General features: G+C 43.9%; 1 protein-coding gene across 1 annotated transcript in view; it reads right to left on the bottom strand.

Annotated features, from left to right (window-relative positions):
• Positions 1–18,196, bottom strand: part of LOC112247017 (netrin-1) — a 40,271-nt gene extending 22,075 nt beyond the window's left edge. The window contains 2 exon segments of the mRNA XM_042307523.1: positions 16,477–17,521; positions 17,924–18,196. Of these exon segments, the coding sequence (XP_042163457.1) occupies positions 16,477–17,491 (1,015 nt within the window). The 5' untranslated portion in view covers positions 17,492–17,521; positions 17,924–18,196.
• Positions 18,197–18,556: the final 360 nt, after the last annotated feature.

Genomic DNA, 18,556 nt, shown 5'->3' with positions numbered 1-18,556 from the left:
AGCACCTGTCTCAGTTCCTTCCTCGACTATAGGAACTGAATGGAAACCTCTCTGACCTCTCTACGCTGGAAGGTCCAACATCTGCATTGTCCCCCTTAGTGGCCCCTCACGCCATACCACTGACACTAGGCATTCAGTAGCTCTCTCTTTTAGAAACATGTCTAATCCCAACATGTCTAATCCCTGGGGGGCTATGGCTTGTGCTTGGTTACCATGACAACACTGAGGGAGACATGATGATCAATCACTCAGTTCACCTTTAACCTTTGAAGACCTGCCAAACCACACAAGAGTGCACTTTGTGCCCTGAGATGGAAGATGGAAGAGATAAGCCAGGCTAATGAAATGTATTTCTGTGTCATGAAATGGTGTTTGATTCTGATGCTTTTCCATTCGACCCAAGGACCCAAGCATCCTCTTATGTCAAAGGCCAATGCATGGGTCAAAACGCTTAGCCCTTTTTAGTCTTCAGAAAGATAAATGCTGATTTTATCAGTAACTGCTTGCCTTAAACCAAGTCAGAGTGTAGGATAACCTTCCAGCTTTAAGCTATCACTCTTGCCAAGAGAATACACCGCGAAGAATGTTAAAGACCTGCTACTGAAGGTAAACGTAAACTTCAGGAGCCGCTACATGGTCATGAAAAGAATCAGACTGCCTAAACTTTGTGGTATAGTACAACACAAATGTTTCATGTTTATAACACCATGAAAGACCCTGACTATGATAGTGTACCATAATGAGAACTTGCACTCTAAATGACTGTACATTGTGTTTTACTGAAAGTCTGAAAAACACTTGTTCTATGTGTCCTAGATCAAGTGGCCCAAATTTCTATGTTCCAGAAAACTCCTTTATAAAGGCCCTTTGACCTGGCAGCAAAATGTCAGAAGTGAAGTATGTTGAGCAGCACTGTGTGCCTGAGGACTAATAGGATCTCCTTTACACCACCAACCCCTGTGGCCGTGTTTAGCAACAACAAAGCCTCCCTAATGGGCTCCCATTTCCCACTACTAACGCAGGTTTAATAGCAGTGTGTGTGTTCGCTCCTTGCTCCCCATCTCAGTGGGACACCCTACCCCTCTCTCCCTGTGGGCTCTCTCTCACACAGAGGCAGTCTGGGAAGGCATCTCCCCTCCGCCTCGCTATGCAGTGATGTCATGGGGAGCGCTCTCTTTTTACGAGCACAGCTCTGTGATCTCTGGTGGAGATCAATTAGCTGAGCAATCAGGCCTCCCCTGCTTTTGTGTGAGTAACTCCTCGTAAAACAGAGCGGTTGCCTGGCGACCGGGCACGTGGCATCTCAACAAAAACAGCCACCCAATGTCAGGCCAAGCCGTGCTCTAAGAACGAAGGCAGAATTAAACCGTGTTTCTCCTGTTCTGAGCATAACATTAGCTAATCTAATGTGACATTAGCGAATGCTAATGTATTCAGTTTGATGGGTGGTGACTGGTGCCACTGTCAAAACCCATTGTTAATTGGCCTAAACGATGCCAAGAAGTGGGGGTTGGATCCATGTTGTCTGAGAGTTCATTGGAATCCTCTCAAAAACCATTGTTGATCTCAATGACAATGTTTGTGTTAGCCATCTTTCCCAAGTACTCCTTTGCTCGTGTTATCAATTGAAAAGGCATAGCTACTGTATGGTATGCCGCCTTGTCCTTTTAGAATAGCTCAAGTAGAACCGCACATCACCTACACATGAACCCACAGAGACTGTTCTGTATAAAGCCGGATAAAGCACGAAATAAACTTCAGTTAGTGCTAAATACGCTGGGCAGAAGATGAGACAAAATTGATCATATTACCCAGTGCTAGCCTCTCACACTGGCTTCCTGTCAAGGCAAGGGCTGATTTCGTGTTTTGCTGCTAACCTACAAAGCATTACATGGGCTTGCTCACCATCTTCTTCATTTGGTCCTGCCGTACATACCTAACACTACTGCAAGGTCACAAGACGGTGCCTCCTAATTGTCCTCCTAGTGAATTTAAGCACGCCTCTAATTCTTCTCTCTTCTTTCTCTCTCGGAGGACCTGAGCTCCAGACCATGCCTCAGGACTACCCTGCATGATGACTCTGTTGTCCCCAGTCCACCTGGCTCATGCTGCTGCTCCAGTTTCAACTGTTCTGCATGTGATTATTATTATTTGACCATGCTGGTCATTTATGAACATTTGAACATTCGTGGCTATGTTCTGTTATAATCTCCACCCGGCACAGCCAGAAGAGGACTGGCCACCCCTCATAGCCTGGTTCCTCTCTAGGTTTCCTCCTAGGTTTTGGCCTTTCTAGGGAGTTTTTCCTAGCCACCGTCCTTCTACACCTGCATTGCTTGCTGTTTGTGGGTTTTAGGCTGGGTTTCTGTACAGCACTTTGAGATATCAGCTGATGTACGAAGGGCTATATAAATACATTTGATTTGATTTGATTTGTATCACAACCCTTAACCCCTAACTACAAGAAAAAAAAGACCTGACACTATGGAACAGAAAAATGATATAATTGTGCAATCAGTAATAGCCAGAGAGGTCTGCTCCCTCCCCTCAACAACTAGTTGTGGTGCCAATGATAATACACCATGTCTTGTGAATAATAATATATAATGAGCAACATATCTCAGTCCATTTATCCTGCCTGCACAGGGCTGGGAACAGGACAAGAGCAGGCAGGAGAACACCTCAGTGGAAATGATCTCGCTATCAAACAGAGCCCAATCAAACTGCTACTCTCCCAATCCACAGACCTATTCTCATGGCCTCTGGTCTGAATGAGTCACGCTCTATTTAAACACTCCAGGTCCCCACAGTCAGGAGTCCTCATCACCTCCGGGGAGCTACTTATGAATGATAAAGGTTGCTAAGACTTAGCGTGTGCATTAGATGTTAGCAACCGCACTAAGGGTAATTGTGACTTATGTGAAATGCTGCCTGGGCGGTCAATGTGGGAAAACATTGGCCTATAACATTTCGAATGAAAGTATCAGGCTGACGTGCTAGTGGCAGAGCATCCTGTGGTGTCATGAGCTGCTGGGCGGTGGGAGAAAATAAACAAGTGTATATGGGGGGGGATGTCGGTTTGACGGGTCGTCTGGGGTGCATTTCCTCTTTGGCCTATGTACTGTACAGCACCTGTGAGGAAACACGACAGCATGAAATGTACCTCAGTGCTGGCGCAGCGGTCTAAGGCACTGCATCTCAGTGCTAGGGGCGTCACTGCAGACCCTGGTTCAATTCCAGGGTGTATCGCAACCGGATGTGATTGGGAGTCCATGCACCAGGCCCAGCATTGTCCGGGGTAGGCCGTCATTGTAAATAAGAATTTGTTCTTAACTGACTTGCCTAGTTAAATAAAATATAGGTGATGTATCATCTTATGAATAATTTCTGGTTTATTTGTCTATATTTTGTCTGCGTGGAATTTATTATATAACTTCTTTGTACTGTATTACATCCAGTGTGTAAGTGAAGAAACCAACTGACAGGGAGGCTGTTCCTTTCCTTCCCCAGGTTTATTTTTTTGAGTTTGTGAGAGAGGTGATGTAAAATCCTTGCTTACCAAGCTCAATAAGCAAAGTTTACACTCTTCCTGAACTTTCACAATGGTCAGTTGATGAGAGGTACGGCTCAAGTTCTTCTTGATTTACTCTAAATGTGTATAGCAACATCCACTACACCAGGCCCAAAAAAAACGCAGCACAATATATATATATATACTGACTGACTTGTGACTATATATATATATATATATATATATATATATATATATATATATATACTGACTGACTTGTGACTATATATGGTCACAAGTCAGTCACATAATTTTGTTAATTTACTATTACTGAGTCAAGATCATGAAATGATTAGTGCAATGCTGACGATACACAGGTTTTAGACAGGCAGTTCAACAGATGTGCGGCATTATAGCTCATCCACTCCTCATCTCATCTCTGAGACTTTCCTTCTGAGATCCATGTGGTCATGGTCCAGGAGAGACCCTCTCTCCTGGTGCAGATGTCATCATCCTTCATTGCCTTCCATTCCTCCCCCTATGATTTCCCTTCCTTGGTGGATGTTGATAGTTTCCACGCTGCTTTATTGGAATGCAGCAGCTCCACAGGGGACCTTTCGTCAGGGTAATTTACTGGGCGTGAAAATAACTTCAGGTAGTAGTGAGGTGGGCATGACATAGAGGGGGCAAAGAAGGTCCACAACAGCCAATGCAGATCAGAGATTAATGAATTCTGCACATCCATGAACACAACATCTACACACAGCCTCTGTCATACCCTGGCTTAGGTCCCTTTCACCTTTCTTCTTCTTCCATGTCCTGAGGCTGAGGTGTCAGCGATCAGAATGTAAACAGGCTCTGGTGTGGTGAAGTGTGTGGTCAGAGGGGAGTCTCTCATTCATTCAGTCTCCAGACCAGAGGAGATATACTGGAAAGCTTGCAGTGAACATCTCCTGCCCTGGGCACTCTGGGATTTTGAGGGCTGCAGTGGTGGGCTTCCAGTCCAATCCTCCCCACAGCGCGAGGAGGATTTTTAGTGTTCTGCCACACGCGCCCTCCACACTGTCTCCCCGTGGTGGGTAGCGAGCGAGCAGAAATCCACTGTGCTGTAAATCATAAACGATGATCCATTGTAACCTGACATGTTTATGGGCTTTTCTCCCTTCTCTCCATGGGCTCATTTATAACCACGCAAACTCCCGATGTTAAAATCTCTCTCAAATATGTTTTGTGTTTTCGATTGTGTCAGGCCAGCCATTTTATTTCTCAATAATCAGAGGATCATTAAAGGTCCTTATCCCAGTGTTGTTGGAGGCTTTCCTTTTCATGGCTTGTTAAGCTTTCTCTATTAATCAAAACAGGTGGAAAGCTCATAATGTGAGATAAATGAGGAAATGTTTGAGCACTTTTCCCAGCTTGCCTTGGGAAAAGGGACTGAGCAGTTCCATTCTGGCGAGAGAAAAGAAAATGTTATGGAATAATTGTTAATGATTGTTTTCGTGGAAACACTGAGAAGTCATTGTGAGTTGTGTTATTTCATACTAATTTCACCAAAGTCCCAAAGTTTGTTCTGGTTGCTAGGTGGCTTTCAGGAGATGGAATTGGGCTGAAGAGGAAAAGGCAGGGTTCCTCCTTCTGCACGCCAACGTATTGTTATCGTAGGGAACCCAATGAACCTACAGTAACTACATCCTGAGCCAGATAGAAAATACACCAATCTAACCTGTACGTTTTAACCATCTGGTTCCAATCACTGTCAGATCCAGTTTAATCCTACATTTCACATAGACTTACATCACATTGATGTCTGTCATTTCTGTCACTTTCACTTAGGTCAGAATTATCAACTTGTCTCCAGATAAGATATCACAGAACTGTCTGGCTTTTCACAATGACTTATTCAGATTAGACAGTTCCAATATGTGTTTCACTGCAACACTATATGCTACAGGCTTGTTATGTTGATTTGTCTGTCAGTTGTGAGTGATTGGAGACCAAGACAAACTTAGCGTCATTAAAGAAACTGCTCTTAGGTGAGAAGCCAAACCTAGAATGAAACAATAAAATAAGCTTAAAAGTCAACCAGGGCTAGTTAATGATCATTGTGGGGGTAATTTAAACTGGAATGCAGTGTGTATACGACATGTTAACTTTAAGGGTTTGGTGTAATTTATGCAATTCCCTGAGATACGGAGAGGAAACCCTTCTGAAGCTACTGGCCACTGTTTTATTTATTGTGTTCATTGTGATTTGAACATGGACATTGAGGTTGTGGCCTGGAAGTTGCTGTGACCTATAAGGTCATTAAAATGGTTGTGTCTCCTTTGAATCATCTCCATCTGTTGATGGGATGGGTCAGGTCCACCATTTTGGGTTTGATACGTGTTGAGGAAATGTCACTCTTGAAGTTCAAAACATTGTGTTACAGAGCCAAGACTCTGCCATTGTTTCATCACAGCGTAATCTAACTTGGGCTTTGGTCTCTGTTTGTTATTGGGCCTCTTAGCTCATTCCATTTCCCAAACCCGTCTATGAGGAAACCAGATACCCTATCTCAAACTCACTATCCTGAAGAAACGAAGCTCAATATCTTGGAAAATAAAACCATTTGCATAAAGAAAAGTGTTGTGAAAAGAAGGCCAATGATCCCCATCACCTCACCAACCCCATGCACACACATTATATGCACACACAAACACGCACACATGTACACTCAGTGTTCATCACCAAGACATCAGCATGGCAGGGAGGATGTTATCTCTGCCTGTGGGTTTGGACCAGCAGGAGTGGGAGAAAGTAACGCCTGAGGGTTTGGGTGTGTGGAATGACCATGACCCCAGGCAAGTGCTGGTTCCCTGGCCAGAGTGACAGCCTCCCTGGTTTTCGTCCATCTCTCCTTGACTGGAAGACGTATGAAAGGCTGCGTAATCCTCTGCCTGTGCAGGATTCCATGCTCCAGGAGCCAACAGAACAGAGGTCTGGCTCCACACAGCACAGCAGAAGGAGGAGGAGGAGTGCGATTGATGAATCCCCCAGGTTTTTACTTCTTGCAGCAGATGGAACACAGGGATATTTACAGTTCTGTGGGGAAGGAGGGGGGTCTGGTAGCCATTGTCCTCAAGACCTACTGATTATATCCTACTGCTATTTATCCCCCTGATTTCCCCTAAATCCACTAAGTGGTTCCTTATTCGAGAAAGGTGGTCACTGGGGTATGGGAGAAAGACGTGTTGTGTCAGGGGTGACTGAAATCAATTTAAAAGTACTGAAGACCCTTGGAGAGGCCCAAGTAGAAGTTATTTGGACAAATAAATAAAAGTGGGAACAACTCCATTTCCTTATCATGGCGGTGATTGGGTCTGCTGTTTGTTTGTTTTACAATGTTCTGGGAGAACTGGTTTTTAATGAGGACGACGAGAAGAGTCGCTGAAGTTGTTCTGAGAAGTCGTTTCTAATGAGGAGGACGAGAAGAGTCGCTGAAGTCGTTCTGAAGTCGTTTCTAATGAGGAGGACGAGAAGAGTCGCTGAAGTCGTTCTGGAGAGAAGTGGTTTTTAATGAGGAGGACGAGAAGAGTTGCTGAAGTCTGCACATGTAAACTGAACAGAGATACGTTTTACAATTAGAAGCTACACAAGCTTTGCTGTATCTGAAGACACGTTTTCCAGCGGAAATGATTTGAGTGTTGATACAACACTACCATTCAACAGTATGGATCAGTCAAACATTTTTACTTTGACTTGTTGGTCCAGTTTGTTGGTGTAAAAGCAACAGTTGCTGAAAACTCTTAGCTCTGACGCAAACGACATAGTGAAAATGAAAAGCCTCCTGCTGAATGTCTCCAGATTCTAATGAGTCAAGCCTTCGTTCAGCCGTAGAGCTAGTTGCCATTTGTTGTTTTGTCTATTAGTTTAAAGGTCCTGTATCCACACTTAACAGCAGGGAGGATGGCATCACCCAAGAAGGGCCGTTAGCTCGGCTTCTACTGGGAGTTTCTATCCCACATAACAACAGGGAGGATGGCATCACCCAAGGGCCGTTAGCTCGGCTTCTACTGGGAGTTTCTATCCACATAACAACAGGGAGGATGGCATCACCCAAGGGCCGTTAAGTGGCTTCTACTGGGAGTTTCTATCCATAACAACAGGGAGGATGGCATCACCCAAGGGCCGTTAGGTCGGCTTCTACTGGGAGTTTCACAATGCTGAGGTAATAGGGTAATTGCGATAACCAGCCATGCCATTACACAGGGAAGTGTGTGTGTGTGTGTGTGTGCGTGTGTGCGTGTGTGTGTGTGTGTGTGTGTGTGTGTGTGTGTGTGTGTGTGTGTGTGTGTGTGTGTGTGTGTGTGTGTGTGTGTGTGTGTATGTGTGTGTGTGCGTGTGTGGGCAGGGGGGTGGTAACGTCCCCAGTACTGGCTGTGTTGGGTGGCAGCACAGTGGGGGGAGCTGGTGGGGGGGGTCTGTAGCTGAGCGGTGGTGCGCGGAGCGTGTCATTTCACTGGGCCATTAATCATTCCCAGACTCCCCAGCTCCAGCGCCGCGTAGGGGGCTCCATGCGCTCACACTCAAACTAGGTGGTCCTGTTGCCACTGCCGTGGCAGCCAAGGCGGGCAGAGGGTGGCGGAGGTTAAACCCATGTAGGTTAAACACGCAAACACACACACACATCAGGTTCCCATGCCTATGTCAACAGATACACCCAAACAACACACACAGATAAACAAACTAATAGACATTCATTCCATCACGGTTATCAACAGTATAAATATAGCATATTTGCTTGTTTTGACAGAAGTGGCAATCTCTTCCTCGGCTTCTCTTCAGACACTAGAAGATAATACCATCTAGCAAACAGTGTAACACTATGTAATCCCCTCTCCATCTGCCACATCCCCTGCTCTCTACTTTGGAATTACAAGACTGCAGATTTTATTCTGGTGGACAGTTTATATGCCAACACAGGATGGATATATAGTAGACAGACTCCCAGCTCTACCTGTGTGCTCCCTCTCCTCTGTTGACCATTGAGAACCCTTGTATATTTAAGCCTGCATTGATTTAAGCCACCCCAGCATCACTAATGTACCGCAGCATGGTTACCCCATAGAGACAATGAGGTCACAGATTAGCAACGTGTGCAGCTGTTCCATTTAGTTGCCAGACCCACCTGTCTCCGTTTTCACTGTGAGATCTCTCAATTATACAGTCTCTACAATTTCCTCTTGGCTTGTGATACAGCACCTCAAGCATTCGTAATATGACCTGTGATATGTATATTGCAACACTTGTCAGCAGTTATCACATATTAGTAACACTAGACAATGACTTGACGGTTTCAGGTCCTGAAGAGAGGACAGTGCCCACCCAGATAAACAGAGACTGGACCTGTGTGTCCTCTGACACCCTGAAGCAGTGTGAAATGACCCCTCATGGTCGTCTGATGTCAGAGTCAAGAGAAAGGAATCCTAAACCAAAGCTACCATTTCCTTCCAAATGTTGAGGACCACCTCTCCAATCCGCCGTCCACAACATAGCCATAGAATATTTTCTCTATTGTCTTAAAAGGCAGAGTAAAGCCTCTTTTGGCTCTACGTTCATGTCTGTCTTGAATTATAAGCTCAACAAAACAAAAATCCCAAGAAACATGAAGCATTTGCCCAGAGGACACTGGATTCCACCAGAGCTTGGATTTTGAGATCTCAGAAATATACATCTTTGTTTTTAGTCTCCCTGTATACAGTGAAACCTCCCAGCTCACCACAGGCACACAGGCTGATGTGCCAAAAGGACTGTCCTGCAGGCCCACCATATGGAGATACACTGTAGTTTCCACTTCAGTTATGGAACAGAATTAGTCTGGGGATGTTTTGGAATGAGTAACAGCCCAAATGTACTGCTATTCATTACCTTTTTAGCATAGAGGTCCATCGTGTGGCCCTTTAGAACTCCTGATATTGACCGCAGATGCTTTAATTTTCTTAAGACTGCAAATTTGACAGTTTTTAAAATATACAGTGTGTCTCTACAAACGCGCAGACCATAATTTTTCCTTAAAGAATCACAGAGGCCAAACAATGTACATATTTCCCCCTGGCACTGTGCTCTATACTCATGGTTTCACATGGGCCTAATGATATGATTTTAGTCTAAGTGCAGTCTAACTGACCTTCTATTCCCAGTGGGGCGTTTAAAGGTGTCTTCATCTGTCTGTTGAGAGACTCCCAATACTGACCTGGCTGCAACCCACCTGCTTCCGATTAACTGCTCAGAAAGCTCTCCTGCATGTACAGTCGGGCAAAAAGTATTTAGTCAGCCACCAATTGTGCAAGTTCTCCCACTTAAAAGATGAGAGATGCCTGTAATTTTAATCATAGGTACACTAGACAAAATGAGGAAAGAAAATCCAGAAAATCACATTGTAGGAAGTAATTCAATAAAGTGAAAGCATTTCAGTGGTTATTTGCTCCAATATACTTTCTTAATGTGCTATATTCCTTAACCAACAAAGTATTTGTTAAAACAGACAAAATAAAGGTTATTAACATAATAGAAATAACAATCATATAAAACTATTCAAAATAGGGATTAATAACTTGAAAAATCAAAACCTACAAACATGTCACCAAATCCAGATGGACCTAACCCCTGGCAGTAGATGATGGCTGCTTGGGGCCGAAGAGTTCCTCTACAAGAACATCTATGACATCATCTTTTCAAGAAGTTATTTTTCTTGTCACATGGGCTACAAAGGAAGCGGAATGAGACCCAGATGGTGGGCAGCCACGGCCTCGACCCAGCCTGGCAGCCCAGGGGAAGACAGCCGGACTGGAGTCAGCAGAAACAATGTCAATGGTCCTAGTCAGCCACATGGAGAAAGAACTGAGCTGTCAATGTCAATGGTCCCAGTCAGCCACATGGAGAAAGAACAGGCCTGCAGAGAGACTCACTGAGCTGCTGCACACGTAGTGAAGGCCTCGTCAACATGCGGTCAAAGCAGAGGTCTGGGATTTGTTGGAGCCTGTCTCCTCTTCACTTTTTACCAGACAGGTGGGATAGCTCAACCAGAGATATCACAGTTTAAACAAAGCTCTGTGTTCTATAACAGGGTCTTTTGACTGAACAACCTCTGCAGTAGAATATGAACTTCTACTTTAAAAATGTTCTCTCCAATCAGTTCCCTTTGAGACATAGTGAACGCAATCCAGTGGGGCTTTCGGGGTGATTTAAGAGCTCACATAAAGATTCAGCACACTTTGACGCTATTTTTAGTGTCGGTCCAAGTATGTGCTGGACCGCCCAGGAGGAGAGCCTGTGGGATATTGATATAATCACATCTAATTCAACATCCCTGTAGGTGGTAGACGTGTCAGTCCAAACCAAGAATGACTTCTGTTTCTGTTCGATAGCTGCCAAATACTTTCAACAGCGTACAAAACATGCTGATTACAATTATAGGGAAAAGAGCATCTTGTGAGAGAGTGTGGCTGTTTCATAGGTTTGTCACAAAGGGAATACAGGTGCATGCCATGCGTCGTTTGTATCCTCTTTCAATCTACATGGAAATTCACTTTTGTCCTTTCCTGTAATACAGTATGTACTATAAACCATAGGGTTGGACAGTTTCTTTTCAATTGCTTTCTCTCTCTGGTTCTTTGTGACAGGCTCTTTGTTATGTTGATAGTTTAGGGGTTAGACACATGCAGAGATCTGTGTAAGGCAACAGGTCAAACATGGCGGAGGAGCCAGTGGCTTGTGACTGATACTACCCCTCTGCCAGAGAATCCCAGCTCAGAGAGAAAAGAAGGCCATGCTGAATTACCAGGCCTTGGCAGGAATTTTCCAACTCTCCCTCTACATCAGTGGGCCAAAGCCTATAACATACATTAAAGAGGAGAACATGAAATCAATAACTAGGCTTGGATGCACAAATGCTCCACAACTGTAAAAGCCGGTAAGGTCAAAGCCCCATCTCAATGAAATAATAGCGTTGCATTTAACCTCTGTTCAAAACAAAGTTCAAATTGAACAAGTGCAAAATGACAAGTATGAGTGACTAAGGCTACCATTTTCAACTTGCCTCAAAAGCCACTTGGCAGGCAAGTCTTTCCCACAGTTTCCTTCACACCCCATCAGTCAACGAAGTGAGCAGAGTAGGTCTGACGCAAAAGGGTCAATGCTACGCTGTGCATGGTTGGAATACAAAGCAGCTGGGATGAATTTAAGAGATGTGCCTCTTCTGGAAGAGAAAACCTGATGGTCAGGGGAGGAGCCAATTCTCTGTGTGTATTTATCTCCTTCATTTATCTCTTCAATGATAAACCAATCACTGGCCTTTGGGGGTGTGGTGGCAACAGATTAAGCTGATCATGGAGATGCATTTTCTCATAGCATCTAAGACGCAAAATGAAAGGCAAATCAAATCAGGAAGATTTTAATTTGGTTTAAATGAACTAACTTGCTTTGCGTGCCACATCATTGGATGGGAATGCAATGAGAGGGTAACGGCTGCCAATAAGAATGCATTTCCACTAAATATGATGGCCTCCCCGCATGCAAAGCCACATGGGAAATGGATATGGTTTTACTTCCCCAGTGCAGCACCTGCAGTGTAGCCAACTACTCACCCATATCCACATCTCTCTCTTTCTCTCCACTTCTCTCTCTACACTCTCTCTCTCCATCTCTCTGTCTCTCCATCACTGTCTGTCTATCTTTCTAGCTCTCTCTCTCTGTCTTTACACTTCTCTCTCTCTCAACTTTCTCTCTCTCCACCTCACTCTCTGTCTCTCCACCTCTCTTTCTGTCTCTCCACTTCTCTCTGTTTCTCCACCTCTCTCTGTCTCTCCACTTCTCTCTGTATCTCCACTTCTCTCTGTCTCTCCACTTCTTTCTGTCTCTCCACTTCTCTCTGTCTCTCCACCTCTCTTTCTGTCTCTCCACTTCTCTCTGTATCTCCACTTCTCTCTGTCTCTCCACCTCTTTCTGTCTCTCCACTTCTCTCTGTCTCTCCACTTCTTTCTGTCTCTCCACTTCTCTCTGTCTCTCCACCTCTCTTTCTGTCTCTCCACTTCTTTCTGTCTCCCCACTATCTCTGTCTCTCCACCTCTTTCTGTCTCTCCACTCTCTTTCTGTCTCTCCACCTCTTTCTGTCTCCCCACTTCTCTCTGTCTCTCCACCTCTTTCTGTCTCCCCACTCTTTCTGTCTCTCCACTTATCTCTGTCTCTCCACCTCTTTCTGTCTCCCCACTTTCTCTGTCTCTCCACCTCTTTCTGTCTCCCCACTTCTCTCTGTCTCTCCACCTCTTTCTGTCTCTCCACTTCTTTCTGTCTCCCACTTATCTCTGTCTCTCCACCTCACTTTCTGTCTCCCCACTTAGCTCTTTTCTCCACCTCTTTCTCTCTCTCTCACTCTCCCCTCTGTCTCTCCACTTCTGTCTCTCCACATCTCTCACTCCACCCTTTCTGTCTCCACTTAGCTCTCTGTCTCTACTTCTCTCTCTCTCTCCACTTCCCTCTGTCTCTCCACTTCTCTCTGTCTCTACTCCTCTCTCTCTCTCCACCTCTTTCTGTCTCCCCACTTCTCTGTCTCTCCACCTCTTTCTGTCTCCCCACTTCTCTCTGTCTCTCCACCTCACTTTCTGTCTCTCCACCTCTTTCTGTCTCCCCACTTATCTCTGTCTCTCCACCTCACTTTCTGTCTCCCCACCTAGCTCTTTTTCTCCACCTCTCTCTCTCTCCACTTCCCTCTGTCTCTCCACTTCTCTCTCTCCACATCTCTCACTCCACCTCTCTGTCCATTTCTCTGTCTCTACTTCTTTCTCTCTCTCCACCTCTCTCTCTGTCTCTCCACTTCTCTCCGTCTCCACTTCTCTCTCTCTCTCTCTCTCTCTCTCTCCCTCTCTCTCCCCCTCTCTTTCTCTCTCCACCTCTTTCTCTCACTCTCTCTCTCTCTCTCCACCTCTCTCTCTCTCTGTCTCTCCACTTCTCTCTCTCAACTTCTCTGTCTCTCCACTTCTCTCAATTTCTCCTCCTCTCGCTCTGTCTTTCCATCTCTCTGTCTCTCCACCTCTCTCTCTGTTTTTCTACCTCTCTGTCTCTCCACTTCTCTCTCTGTCTTTCAACCTCTCTCTCTGTCTTTCTGATAGTACTCAAAGTCAGGGGCCAACCGGAATCCCAGAAAGATCATTAGCAGTAGCCATTCTGAGCCCCTTTAGCCAGACCACTGAGCTGGGCTGTAGCCCAGTGAATAACAGCCTCCCTCGCCCATTCCACACAACGAGGTGTCAAGCCACCCTTATTATTCCCTTCCCTTCCCCTTGGACTGCATGCTTATTCTGCCTGTTCTGACGCTTTATCTAATGACACTGCTGACAAAGAAAGTGAGGTGGTGAAAGGGGCCTCATACTGACATCATGATGGATGCCACAAGTGATAACCTTTTGTTTCAGTAAAACACACTGACATGCTGGCCTTGCACAGGCAAAATGCAGAGGGCAAGGGGAACAACTTGTTCACTTGTTCTGTGTCATTGAACAAACAATGGCGGTGTCAGAACTTGTTTCTTTTCCAGGTTTTGTTTCACTATAGATGAGGTTTGTTCTGTGGTTCTGTGTATATGCTGTGTGGTACTGTTGATACAAGCACCCAGATCTGTTGAAAATATACTCTACTGATGGAATTAAACTTAGTTCTGGTTTCAAAGTACCTCGTGTTTTGTCCCTCTCTGAATAGTTGACTTGGCCCAAAGTGGCAGTTTATTCTCTATGTGCCAAAAATGCCAATAAAATTCAGGTAAAAGCACCGCCCATTCACATTTGGTACTGAACTGCTCTAAAGCACTGAACTGCTACTACAGTCGGAAACACAACATGCTATCTCTGCAGCGGCAATGTTTCTATTGAACTCTCTGCAGCGGCATAACTCTGCGGTCTATCTCTGCAGCGGCTTCCTACTGAACTGCTACTACAGTCGGAAACACAACATAACTCTGCGGTCTATCTCTGCAGCGGCAATGTTTCCTTCCTACTGAACTGCTACTACAGTCGGAAACACAACATAACTCTGCGGTCTATCTCTGCAGCGGCAATGTTTCCTTCCTATTGAACTGCTACTACAGTCGGAAACACAACATAACTCTGCGGTTTCCCTTCTATCTCTGCAGCGGCAATGTTTCCTTCCTATTGAACTGCTACTACAGTCGGAAACACAACATAACTTCTGCCTCGGCAATGTTTCCTTCTATTGAATCTCTGTCTATCTCTGCGGCAATGTTTCCTTCCTATTGAACTGCTACTACAGTCGGAAATACAACATAACTCTGCGGTCTATCTCTGCCTCGGCAATGTTTCCTTCCTATTGAACTGCTACTACAGTCGGAAATACAACATAACAATCTCTGCGCAATGTCTATCTACTGCTACAACATAACCTCGGCATCTCTGCCTCGGCAATGTTTCCCTTCCTATTGAACTGCTACTACAGTCGGAAACACAACATAACTCTGCGGTCTATCTCGGCAATGTTTCCTTCCTATTGAACTGCGGCAATGTTTCCTATTGAACTGCTACTACAGTCGGAAACACAACATAACTCTGCGGTCTATCTCTACCTCGGCAATGTTTCTCTTCCAATGTTTCCTTCCTACTGAACTGCTACTACAGTTGGAAACGCTGCTCAAACTGCAATTCGGCACTTGGGCACCCGCACTTCCTTTGGGGGAACTCATTTCTGAGAGTAAAATATAAACCTAGTTAAAGCATTTAGACTACACAGTAATTATGTGTTTTCATGTCCTCCAAAATGCAAAATGGATAGTGTGCAAAGATGACATGTTAAAAAAAAAGTTTTTTTTTTTTTTTGGGGGTATTTCCATTTGTTGATATCAATATCTAACCATTTTACTCTCCAATGATTTATGTGGTTACATGTATATCTATGATGAGTTGTTCTAAACTATCCAAACATGTCATTGGCATGGTTGGTGTCAACTCAGTCAATTCAGGAGATGAAATACTATTCAATTCATGAATTGAATATTGTCCATTATTTTTAAAGGAGGATGAAGATAAAGGAGGAGATTTAAATGTTAATTAATTCAAGGCTAGTCAAAAGTTGATGAGTATTACAGTGCATTTTGACATGAGTGTAACAAATGATATCACAAACAACGTTTTTAAAAAATGTAATTAGGCCAACACATAGTGGTTACATTTTTCAAAGAATCTGTATTTTTGGTTTTGATTTACGTTTTGCATAAATCGTTGCAATGTGTAGCTAATCAGCGTTTGGTTTTACGTGGGTAACTGTTTGTAAATTAAACTAACTATGCCATTCCATTTTTGTATGGTGGTTTGAGTTATAAAACAAAGTTTGAAACACGGACCAGGCCTCACTTTATTAAATTCAAAGCATTTAATTAAATAATTTTTAACAAAATCCATTTTTTACATTAACACAATAATATGGTTATAGGCGACAACATTTGATATACATTATGCTGACTTTCTGACAAATTGGTTGATATACCTGAATAAAATCCCCTCCTCACAATTACTGTGGTTTTGCCATTTTGATTCGTTATCAAATAGGGCATATTTGAACAGGGTAATTAATTTTACTGGTGTAATTTACGAATGCACGGTGCATTTGTTTTATTTGACACAATTAAACGATTTAAATAAAACGAATTAGCCAAAACAATCGGTGGTTTACAAAGCCTAATTCATATTGGATCAATGTGAGATGCTTAAATTGAATTTGAATTTAAGAAACGGAATAATGAACAAATCAGGTCTGCGTTAGACTATGCGTAAAATGCGTTTTTCTAGGCATAATGAGAAACCTGCGCAATCACACAAAATACTTTAGATCATTATGATTCTTGCAATTTAGAAAGTACATTTAAATCTCGAAAAAATACGTTATAGCGCAAAGCTTTGAGTTATTAAGGTAAATAGCTGACTTACCAACACATTCGTTTGCCTCTCTTGCGGTTGCGCGCTGCCAAGGACGGTCATAATGGAAAGGTTTGCACCTGTCACACTCCAGCCCCGCGGTGTTGTGCTTGCACTCGCATACCAGGTTTCCTTCCCTTTCTTTAACGCACTTTGAAGCGTGACCGTTGCACTTGCACCGCCCGCCAACCTGCAGGTCTGATACCGCGTAAAAGTAGGAATCTCTAGCCAGCTCCGAGTCGTCCTCGTTCTCATCCCCAAACGTGTGCAGTCGGCTGAACGTAACCTTGATGTCGGTGGCTGTCACCCAGTCCTGCAGCACCGGAGAGTTGTCGAAGTCGTGCGCCGAGGGTCTGCCATCCAAGGTGCTGAACGCAATGAGCCCACCTGTCAGCGGGTGCATGTCCGTGTGAGAATCGGTGCAAATCGCCTCTTGTTCGTTCTGCTTGGTAATTGCCGCCTTATTCTGCTTGTTATACATCTTCTTACACTGGGTAGAGTAGAATTGGAAAGGAACCCAGGATTTGCCATAGTCCATGGACTTAAAGATAGCCATAGATTCGGGTCGGGGTGAACAGAACTGCAAGCTCACATAGGTGACCTCAAATTTTTTACCCAATGACAAAGTGAACGTGACGTTCTGAGGATACTGGACATAGTTTTCCGACTGCCAGCAGGTGAGGTTATGAGGGTTGTTCAAATCAGTTAAATACGCAGGTGGATGAGTTTTCTTTGGGTCCCCTGAATCGCAGGTGTGGCAATCCCTTGTCCTCTCCTCACCCTTCTCGGTCACGGCGCAGTACCTTGAGGCCGGGGTTCCACAGGTGCTGGAGACGCGCACGTCCTTCCCGAAAGCAGAGTTCACGAAATCGGGGATGCACCTCCGGGGGTTGCCGTTCTCATCATAGCATGGGTCTGGAGGGGACGACTGGGCAGCAAACATACTCATCCCATAACCTCCAAGAGCCCCCTTAACCAGCAGAGAAATGGCCACCGAGGTGACCCAAACCTCTAAAATCCTTATCATTGTAATCCGTGCTCTTTAGTGTCACTTGCGCTGAAATGTAGTCGTAGAAAAAGAGAGACATATTTAAGATGTTTGTTACATAGATTTAGAGGAACATTATCATATCATGCATTACACAACGAATAGCCAATAATAATATATATATATATATATATATATATATATATATATATATATATATATATATATATATATATATATATATATATGTGTGTGTGTGTGTGTGTGTGTGTGTGTGTGTGTGTGACCATCTATATTTAAATGCTATTTAGTCTACATCTGAAAGTATCCATGGTGAAGACAAACAAGCAGAATATTCACACATGTTAATATTAAATCAATAGCCTATGTACATTTCTGTGTTTTGTTCTCCACATATAAACAAATGAACACAAACAGTCATGCACATGTATGTGAATGAAATCATCTTACGAGACAAAGAAAACTCCACAGAGGACACTACCTCCGAATAACTGTTCAGCCTGGAAGAGAAGTGTTGTAAAACTTAAGAATATAGAGGGCAGCCTACTCTCTTTTTTACGCACGAAAATCTACCGCTAGTTTGCCTTTTCTGGGTTTCTAGACATAAATTGGAAGGACCAGCTCGCTATTAGCTTCCCTGACTCTGTCTTCCTCTCAGTCACACCTCTGTCTACCTCTGTCTCTTGTCTGTCCCATTCCCTTTCTGACGCTCTCACTGTTTGAACAGAGAAGTGAGACCCTGTTATCCAGCAGAGCTTGAGGTCACAGAGCAAAAAGAGAGAACAACGACATCCACTGGTGTGTAACAATAAATTATAAATATACCTCCTCAAATTTATTTGAAATATGTTTGTATTCAGCTTATTACATCATCTTATTAAAACAACAATGATATTAGGATGTTTTTCTTCTTATTTGAATTATTCAAAGATCACAAAGCTGGCAGGTCCAATGACTAACTTCAGTGTTCTTCTCAAATTACCACCTGTAACCGGTAAGACCATATAACTGATAAATAATAATACAAAAAACGTTTACATTGAATCTCACAAAGTCCCAATTCAACAGGTTTCATCTCAGCCT

The sequence above is a fragment of the Oncorhynchus tshawytscha genome, linkage group LG27, assembly GCF_018296145.1.
Source record: "Oncorhynchus tshawytscha isolate Ot180627B linkage group LG27, Otsh_v2.0, whole genome shotgun sequence".
Classification (NCBI taxonomy): Eukaryota; Metazoa; Chordata; class Actinopteri; order Salmoniformes; family Salmonidae; genus Oncorhynchus; species Oncorhynchus tshawytscha.
This window is presented reverse-complemented; position numbering and strand designations above follow the sequence as displayed.